This window comes from Mandrillus leucophaeus, unplaced genomic scaffold, assembly GCF_000951045.1.
Source record: "Mandrillus leucophaeus isolate KB7577 unplaced genomic scaffold, Mleu.le_1.0 Scaffold171, whole genome shotgun sequence".
Lineage (NCBI taxonomy): Eukaryota > Metazoa > Chordata > Mammalia > Primates > Cercopithecidae > Mandrillus > Mandrillus leucophaeus.
In genome coordinates this window covers 930,143-940,617 of record NW_012101710.1, presented here as the reverse complement: position 1 = coordinate 940,617, position 10,475 = coordinate 930,143, and the positions used below count along the sequence as shown (strand labels likewise).

At 44.4% G+C, this 10,475-nt stretch overlaps 1 protein-coding gene across 1 annotated transcript in view; it reads left to right on the top strand.

The window, feature by feature from the left end:
- Positions 1 to 10,475, top strand: part of SDK1 (sidekick cell adhesion molecule 1) — a 707,360-nt gene that overhangs the window by 549,164 nt on the left and 147,721 nt on the right. The window contains exon 26 of the mRNA XM_011976935.1: positions 9,246 to 9,361. Within this exon, the coding sequence (XP_011832325.1) occupies positions 9,246 to 9,361 (116 nt within the window). The remainder of the gene's footprint in view (positions 1 to 9,245; positions 9,362 to 10,475) is intronic.

Sequence of the window (10,475 nt, the reverse complement as noted above, 5' to 3'; positions counted from 1 at the left end):
TGTCTACCTGGACTCTGAGTAGAGAATGAAAAGTCAGTCTGTGTCCTGTGCCCCACTCAGGACTGGGTTTTGAATTTGTATTATATGAATGGCCTGGGAACTCCCAGAACAGAAATTAATGTAACATTTGGTTCCAGAAACCAAAAGCACAAGCAACTAAAGAAAAAGTAGATACATTATACCTCATCAGAATGAAAACCTTTATGCTTCAAAGAATGTCATAAAGGAAATGAAAAAAACTCCCCAAATGGAAGAAAATATTTGCAAATTGTGTATCTCATGAGGGATTTATGTCCAGAATATATAAAGACCTCTTACAACTTCACAACAAAAAGACAAATGACCCAATTAAAAACTGGGCAAAGGATCAGCATAGACATTTCTCCCAAGGAGATTTACAAATGGCCAGCAAGCACATGAAAAGATGCTCAACATCGTGAACTGTTAGGGAAATGCAAATGTAAGATGTAACGAGATATCACTTCACACTCTAAAATAAGATGGCTAAAATAAGAAAAGCTGGACAATAACAGGTATTGGTGGGCACGGAGAAACTGGAACCCTTGTACGTTGCTGGTAGGAATATTAAATGATTCAGAAACATTGGAAAACAGTTGGCATTCCTCAAAGGGTTGAGCAGGGAGTCACCATGCGACAAAGCAACTCTACTAAAGGTATGTACCCAAGAGAACAGAAAACATATGTCTACACAAAATCTTGCACATAAATTGTTCATAGCAACTTTATTCACAGTAGCCAAAAAGTGGAAACAACCAAAGTATCCCTCAGTGGACAAATGGATAAATAAAATGTGGTCTGTGCATTCAGTGGATGATTCAGCAATAAAAAGGAATGGAATTCTGATACATGCTACAGTGTGGAGGAACCTTGAAAACATTAGGCTAAGTGAAAGAGACCAGGCACAAGAGACCACATATTGTATGATTCTATTTGTAGGGAACGTCTAGAACAGGCAAATCTAGAGAGGCAGAAAGTAAATTCATGGTTTCCTAGACTAGGGGACAGCATTTGAGAGGAATGAGAAATGATTGATGGTGAAAACAGAGCTGCTTTGGGGGATAATGAGATGTTCCAAAGTTCATTGTGATGATGGTTATGCAACTCTGAATTCACTAAAAAAAAGTTGAATTGTACAATTTAGAGGAATGTATGATATATTAATCATCTCACAATAAGGCTTTCAAAAAAAAAAACTTAGCCTTCCTGAGATTAATTTTATACAGATAAAATGTTATTAAAATAAGTATAGGCTGGGGGCTGTGATTCATACCTGTAATCCCAACACTTTGGGAGGTGGAGGCAGGAGGGTTACCAGGAGCTTGATACCATCCTGGGCAACATAGTGAGACCCCATCTCTACAAAATAAAAACAAAAACTACAGAAAATTAGCCAGGCATGGTGGCACATGCCTGTAGTCCCAGCTATTGGGAGGCTGAGACAGGAGGACTGCTTCAGTCCAGGAGGTTGAGCCTGCCATGATCTATGATCACACCCCTGCACTCCAGCCTGGGTGACAGAGCAAGACCCTGTCTCTAAAAAAAAATAGTAAGTATGGCTCATAGATTGTACACTTTGCCTGTGGTTGGAAAGCCAGGAAGATCGGTGTATAATATCTTCTTACCCTCAGGGAAAACAGTGATCAACTCTTCCTGAAATAGTTACATATCATACCCCAATAAAGGATTTTACTCTCCTCCAAAAATAAAAAGAAAATACACAAAAAACTAAAGAAACACGGTTTCAGGCCAGACCATCTGGGCAACCAACAGAGGTAAAAATGATTCCTCTCGGGAGAGATATTGCCAAAACCAAATTATCCAAAATGAAAATCAAGCCTTTTTAAAGATGAATCACAATTGTCAAGCACACAGGCAATAATTTGCCATGAGTAAAAATGACCAGCTTTAAAAAAAGAGAAAGAGAAAGATAGAGGGCTTCGATTACATTAAAATACATACAAATCTGAGAGAAAATATACAATAACTACATTTAAAATTATTAAAGTCTTAAATAAAGCATTAACATTTTAAGTAAAGATTAAGGTACCGTTTCTTAAAGCAGATTTTTTTTTTAGAAAAAATAAATGGGACACAATCATTGAAAATGAAAGCAGTTTAGACACTGCCAAAAAGAGAATTACCAAATTAGAAGCTAGATTTGAATAAATAACTCTTAAAACAACATAAAGACAGAAGATTGAAAGTAGATTAAAAGACATAAAGAACAGAATGAGATCTACCAGAGAGCTAATAGGACTCAAAAGGGAAAGAGGAAGAAAATGAGAGTTACAAAATACACAGAGATAATAGCTGAGAAAGTCCAGGGTTGATGGAAAGCGTTATTTACAAGACTGAAGAAACACCAATCCTGAGTGGAGTAAATAAAACTGAATTCATATCAAAATGTATTTGGTACAACTGTAAAATGCCTAAGAGAAAATCTTAAAAACAGTTGGAGTGAAAGGCAGATAATTACAAAGGCAAGACTATTTGACTGAGGTAACTACTCAGGAACAACAGAGGTCAGAAGACAATGAGATGGTAATCTTGAAGGGGCTAAAAGCAAATAACTGTCAGTCTCAAATTTTATACCCAGCTGAACTAATCTTCCAGGATTTTATCCAGAAAACAGCAAAGTAAATGCTATATAAAAATGGAGACAATTTAATCAAACTAGAAATATCATTTTGAAAATTTTTTGAATAACACTTTTTTTTTTTTTTTTTTTTGAGATGAATCTCACTCTGTCACCTGGGCTGGAGTGCAGTGGCATGATCTTGGCTCACTGCAACCTCTGCCTCCTGGGTACAAGTGATTCTCCTGCCTTAGCCTCCCAAGTAGCTGGGATTACAGGTGCTCACCACCATGACCAGCTAATTTTGTATTTTTAGTAGAGATGGGGTTTCACTATGTTGGCCAGGCTGGTCCTGAACTCCTGACCTCAAGTGATCTGCCCACCTTGGTTTCCCAAGGTGCTGGGATTACAGGCATGAGCCACCACACCTGGCCAAGAACCCTCTTTTAAAAAAAAAAGGAAACCTATGGCAAAACTGCTGATTTGAAACTCTCTCTCTCTTTTTTTTTTCTTTTTTAAACATTTCCAGCTGTTGGAAACCTATCTTATAGAGTCAAGAGAATGCAGAGGATAATATTTTATGTGTAAATGTATTCCAGGTTTTTTTTCTTCTGACTTTGTTCTTTTCAGACAATTTTATATCATCTTTTACTCAAGAACCCTGAGGAGACTTTCTCTAGCAATGTTGTTTATTTTTGTAGACACTGCTATGTTTTAATTAATATTGAGATATAGATTTTGTATCAAAAAAAGCAAGTGGATTTACCTTTGTCCTAGCTGATTGTAGCATGTATGGTGATATGGTTTGGCTCTGTGTCCCCACCCAAATCTCATCTCAAACTGTAATCTCCACATGTCAAAGGAGGGACCTGGTGGAGGTGATTGGATCATGGAGACAATTTCCCCCATGCTGTTCTCATGATAGTGAGTGAGTTCTCACAAGATCTGATGGTTTTATAAGGGGCTCTTCCTCCTTTGCCCTCTCTTCTCTCTTCTGCCGGCATGTGAAGAAGTTCCTTGCTTCCCCTTCACCTTCCGCCATGATTGTGTTTCCTGAAGCCTTCCCAGACATGCATAACTGTGAGTCAGTTAAACTTCTTTCCTTTATAAATTACCCAGTCTTGGGTATTTATTTATCACAGTGTGAAAATGGACTGATATATATGGCTAGAGGGAAATCACATAGAGCCCTTGCAGAATCCACTGTGTCAGCCTCACTGTTTTTCTGTTCATAGTTCATGTTCTGTTCACTTGTTGGGAAGATTTTGATCAAGAGTAGGAATTGTTCTTGCAACTGAAGCTCTGTTTTGTCAGTTATTACATTTTTTCTTATTTTGAGGGTTATAGCTTACAGAAAGGTATTTTTTAGTTTTTAGTTGAATTTCTGTTTAATTAGAAACTTTGGTGCAACACATATCACTCTGGGAAAAAAAGTTTTGGTTCATGTGTTTCCATCAAAAATTTTATAATTGGGTTATTGATCTTCATTTCAAGATGTGGATGATTCAGATTCTGGACATGTTGAATGCTGGAATAACTAGCTCCCAGGGACCCCTCTTGGACTGCACTGTCCTCTGGTTGGTGCTGGTGCTCCGTCTCTGTCCCTCCTTCCACCTGCGGAATCTCAGGGGCCCAGATGCTGCAGGACTTCAACTCCCCCACCTTGTGTTTAGCTCATCAGAACGGAGATTTCACAGCCTTCTTCTCTGGGAATCTCCCCACCTGTGACTGGCAAGGCCCTCCCAGGTGCAGCAGTTTTGACTTTGTGCCTTCCCTGGCCCTACTAACATCTGACACTTACCCTCCCCAGCAGAAAACTCAGGGTTTTTTTTAAATGGGGGGAGGCAGGGAGGAGATGGGGAGGTGAAGGGGTTGCCAGGGCGGAATGGTGGAGTGGACCCAATGGAGAGGGAGAGGGATTGGAGAGAGAATAAAACCACGGCACTTTGTCTGAAATAAGTCTCCCCTCAATGGAAATAGCAGCTCCTGGGAGCTCAGGAATGGTCCAGTGGGCAAGAGTGCTGAAAACATGCAGGGAACACAGAGCAGAATGCTCGAAGCCACATTTCAATGAAGTTTACAGTTTTGAAGTGCAGTTTAACAGGTTCTGTGACATGATATATTATGATATATTCTAAGGATAAATGAGGCCTTCAAAACCAAGAGAGACCACATGAGGAGGAACGGTGAGCTGCGTAGTGTGAAATGCTACAGAGGGGAGAGAAAAAAATGAAGGGGAAAAGAAGCCATGGAATGGCTTTGTTTTTAATGAAAGGGGAATTCCCAAGAACATCTCAAAACGTAAGATGTCAGGTTGGAAAGGGAGTTAAATCTACTTCAAAATAGATGATGGGTAAGAGGTTTCTTTTTCAGTTCTTGAAAATTTGCAACTTCATGGCAGATCTTGTCCTGGTAGGATTTAAATGCGCTGAAATTTCCATCCTGAACTCTGCCATCTTCTCCACTTTAGCCACCTCACCTCCCTGTCTCTGTGTGAGAAATTCAGCCGCGTTCAAAGCCTAGTCAGTGTCCAAATTGCTGCAATCCCCAGGTTGCCCTCATTCTCCAAGGACAGGGTTGGCTCTCCAGTAAACACATGCTCATCCCACCACATCTTAGAAAAACAGCCGTGATTTGTAGGTCTGTAGGGAGAATTGGGCACTTACAGTTTCAAAGAGTGACCCACAGGAAGCGGTTAAGGATTACAGAAGTGGACCATTTGTGTTGCTATGACAATGGCCTTTTTACAGACAGGGACAGAGGTTTTAGAAGCTGGTACCAACATCTTGGGCATACAGTATTTGGTGTTCTTACCTTATTCTAAGTAAATTCAGATACGTTGTAGGTTTACTTTTTTTTTTTTAATGTTAGTGCCCCCTTTAGCTCATAGTTGATTCAGGGTCTCAGTTTATTCAACTTTTGTATAAAATGAGCAATGTGCAAGCCATTTCCTGGTAACAGCCATGGTGGCATTTAAGACACCCTGTGGGAGCTCTGTGCAGGCCCAGGGAGCACGAGTGAGCCGGGTGGAGCCACAGCTGGAAGACAATGGGGACTCGGGGCTGCTTCTGTGACAAGCCCCCTTCCTCTTTGGAGAACTGAGCAAACTTAACATTGCAAGTATGTTTCCGTGACACCTTTTGTGTGACACCTCTCTGCTCTAATAAATTGATACTATTTCATTGAAGCACTGAGTAACTGAATGAATGACTCTCAACTGACATATTTGGGAAGATTGGACTGGCTGGCATTATCTCCCTCCAAAAATAGAAGGGGGCTCACAGTGGTTTTATAGTGACAGGCATAACTAGGGTTTTTCTATTTTGTGGACACATTCACTGACTGACACTCAGCAGCCGATCTAATGTCCATGCAGGGAAGGTGGTAGGAAGAGAAGAGGAGGGAGAGATGCTTCCTCCCAGGGCTCTCAGCACCAGGGAACGGGCCCCTTCCTGGGGGCAGGCATTCTAGGCCTTTGCTCTTCAGGTTCCTCTGTGATTTCTCCTCTGGGGAGACCCCATAGGGTGTGGTGAGAGTGCGGTGTGGCCACTGACCCCCGTCCTGAGGCTTAGTCATCCTCAGCCACTGGCCTTGTTAGGCTGTGGCCTGCTATGGGGCCGCCCTTTCTTGCCCCTCCCTTGTCTAGGGAAACACTGGTTTGTAGTGGTGAGGGGAGAAGCTTCCCACACAGCATGAGAACAGCTCTTCTAGGATGCACGTGAACCCTGGCATTGTCTTAAAGACTGTGTTCGTGTCGTAGCAGAATACCCCAAACGGGGTGGCTTAAATGACAAAAATGTATTCTGTCACCATTCTGGAAGGTGGAATCTGAGCTGGAGGTGTCGGCAGGGCTGTGATCCCCCTGAAGGCTTGGGAAGGATCTGTCCTCGGCCCCACTCCAGCACCTGGTGGTTCCGTGGCTCGGGCAGCCTCCCTCCCACATCCCCACGGAGTTCTCCCTGTGTGTGTCTGTCTCCTCCCAAGGCACTCTCCCTGTGTGTGTGTCTGTGTACAAATTCCTTATATGGACACTAGTCATATTGGATCAGGGGCCCACCCTATGCGGTATGACTGCATCTTAACTAGTTACATCTGCAACAATTGTGTCTCCAAATAAGGTCACCTTCTGAGGTACCGGAGGTTGGGATCACAAAATAAGGATTCAGGGGGCACACAGTTCAATCCATAACAAAGATCAAACTACCGTCATATAGACAATCTTGCAATCAAATGTCACAGGTTGCATTATTGTGCAACGCCCCCACCATGTTACTTTCTGTCTTCAGACTAACTAACAGTGCTACCCTCTCAGTCTCTGTGTAATGAGGAAGTCTGAATGTCTGAAGTAATGGATGAGTGAATGGATGGATGGATACATGATGGGTGAATGGATGAATGGACGGATGGATGGATAGATGGATGGTACATGAATGAATGAGTGGATGGGTAGATGGGTGGATGGATGGATGGATGGATGCGTGATGAGTGGATGGTTGGATGTATGGATGGGTAGATGGCTGGATGGATGATGGATAGATGAGTGAATGGATGGATGAATGATTAGATGGATGGATGGATGGATGGATGATGGGTGGATGAATGGATGGATGATGGATGGGTGAATGGATGAATGGATGGATGGATGGATGGATGGATGGATGGGTGATGAGTGGATGCATGGATGGATGGATGATGGATGAGTGAATGGATGGATGGGTGAATAGATGGGTGGATGAATAGATGGATGGATGGGTGATGGATGGATGGATGGCTGATGGGTGGATGGATGAATGATGGATAGAGGAGTGAATGGATGGATGGGTGAATGGATGGATGATGGGTGGATGGATGGATGATAGATGAGTGAATGGATGGATGGATGAATAGACGGATGGGTGATGGATGGATGGATGGATGGGTGATTGGTGGATGGATGGATGATGGATGGATGAGTGAATGGATGGATGGGTGAATGGATGGATGGATGAATAGATGGATGGATGGGTGATGGATGGGTGATGGATGGATGGATGGATGATGGATGGATGAGTGAATGGATGGATGATGGGTGGATGGATGGATGGATGATGGATGAGTGAATGGATGGATGGGTGAATGGATGGATGGATGAATAGACGGATGGATGGGTGATGGATGGATGGATGGATGGGTGAATGCATGGATGGATGGATGGATGGATAGATAGATAGATGGATCAATCGATTTATGGATGGATGGATGGATGGATGGATGGATGGATGGATGGATGGATGGATGAGTGGGTCTATGAAAGAGCAGAGGAAGCCCCCACGAGTGCTCCTGCTACAAAGGTGCATGCGTGCCTCCTGCTGTTCTTGAAACCCTAGGAAGTCTTGCAAAGGAGAAGGGAACAGATGCTTCCACTCACCTCTGTGTGCCAGCACCCTACCAGGCACCTCAGTGTTTGCTTTCATTCTCACTCTATAGGCTAGGACTGGTCATAGCATCCTCCTTTCACTTTCTTCAAAACAACTAGCTATTGATCACCTGCTGACCAACAACTGCTGGCCACCAGGAGGGGAGAGTGAGAAGACTCTAAGGAAGGAAGGTAGGCCAGCCTTAGCCTTTCACAAATGGGACAACTGAGGCACAGGTGATCGGAGCAGCATCCCCGGCTCCAGTATTAGAAAATGATCTTACATGTGGGCCGGGCACGGTGGCTCACGCCTGTAATCCCAGCACTCTGGGAGGCCGAGGCAGACAGATCACTTGAGGTCAGGCATTCGAGACCAGCCTGGCCAACATGGTAAAACCCCATCTCTACTAAAAATACAAAAATCAGCCAGGCGTGGTGGCACATGTGTGTAATCCCAGCTACTTGGGAGGCTGAGGCAGGAGAATGGCTTGCCCCCAGGAGGCGGAAGTTGCAGTGAACCGAGATCGCACCACTGCACTCTAGTCTCAAAAAAAAAAAAAAAAGGAAAGAAGAAAAGGAAATTATCTTACATGTACATGGGTCAAGAATGACATGGCTGGCCTCTGCTGCCCATCTCCTTGTAGAGAAGCATTAATTAAAATGGATTCAATGCAATTTTCTCAGCTTTAGTTTTCTCATCTGTAGAAAAGGGGTAATGATACCTACTTCATTGGGATCATTGTGGGATTAGATGCAATTATGTAACTGAAGGCAGTTGGCACAGACAGGCACCAGATAAGCACCTAGTCGACCTACTCTCCCTTTCCCTTCTTTTGTGTAAATCCTCACGTCCCCTCCTCTCTTCAGCCTCTCCTGTCTCTATCACGGAATACCACGTTTAGAGCTGTCAGTGAAATGGCATGTGTCTGAAGGTGAGGATTTCCTATTTGAGATAAAAGTCTGCAGTTTCCACAAGTTAATACAGCAAACAGACCAAGCATCTTTTTTTTTTTTCTTGCTGGGTGGACTCAGGTAAAATTGAGCTGCTAAGTACCCAGGATTTATGGAATTTGTTGCTAATATTAAAGAGATTTACATGTCCGTTATACTCCTGCAGGTTTAATCTGATCACTACAAAATGCTCAGAATACATTGCTATTTCAAGGACAGCTAGATTATTTGGGTGAAAGCTGGATCTTTGTACGTAGATACTCTGGACTTTGGATGCCAATCTACTTCATTGGTTCTTTGCAGTTCCTTCAGCCGCCCCTGAGAACGTGTCAGCTGAGGCTGTCAGCTCGACACAGATTTTACTGACATGGGCTTCCGTGCCGGAACAGGACCAGAATGGGCTCATACTGGGCTACAAGGTGCGTGATGGGATGACCTCCCTTTGCTTAAAGAATGGGCTGGGGAAATGCGACCACGTGCCATTCCCCCAAAGCAGCAAGCTTCCTCTTCTTCAGCAGATCTGTAGTGCCGGCCAGTTTGTGACTTTTATTAGGACATCCAGTTGTCTTATCTAAGCCTCATTGCAGTCTGGGAATTAGGTGTCAGTATAACCACACCACAAACGCCAAAACAGGGTGCCAGAAGAAAAGCGCAGCCGGAGTGGACCTGACCTCGGGGCCTGCGCCTGGCTCTGCCCTCGCTAGCCTCGGTGCCGTGGGCCAGTTACTGAAATCCGTGCCTGTGTCTCCCCGCTTGTAAAACGGGAATAATGATGGTAGCTTTGTCCTGGAGTTAGTGTGAGAATTCAGTGGGTCTTTTACACAGCACGCCTTGCTGGTGTGAAGGGCTGGGCGAGGTGGATCGCTGTGTGTGTGTTTCTATGTGTGTCGTCACGGTCCTAGCAATGGCATCCACTGGAAGGGTTGAATCTGTCCCAGCTTCTTGGGGGAGCCATTTCTGGGTTCCACCTTCCATACATCCACCCCAACCCTTTAAAACCCGTTCTGTTCCTCATTCCATCACTCAGGGGCTACAGGCTCTGTCTCCCCGTCTGCTTCTTGGCTCAGCAATGCCAAGCATCAGAATGAGCTTTTCTGGACCTGGCCAGCAAGGCCATGCTTGTCTCAGTGCTGCTGCCTGGGTTTTGAGCGTACCTCCTCCACCTTTCCATACTTCACATCCCTATTCTTTGTTTCCCCCACCTGCTCTCCTGTGTCTTCCCCCTTCCCCGGGCGTTCTAAGCGCGCCCTGCTGGCTCCGTGACACATAGCAGTCCCGTTGAGGGGGTTCAGTGACCAAAACTCCACACCGCATTCCTGGGGCCCAGAGAAACGTGCTTGCTGTGCTATTTTCAAACGGCTCCCTAGTGATGCTGTCCTTTATGGCCTTCCATGTCCCTGATCTCAGGGAGCAGTTCCGAGAGGGTGGGCGTTGAGTGAAGACTTAGCAGGAGGCCCTGGAGCACAGCAGCTTGGGGTGGGATGCCCTGGAGCAGAGCAGCTTGGGGTGGGATGCCCTGGAGCAGAGCAGCTT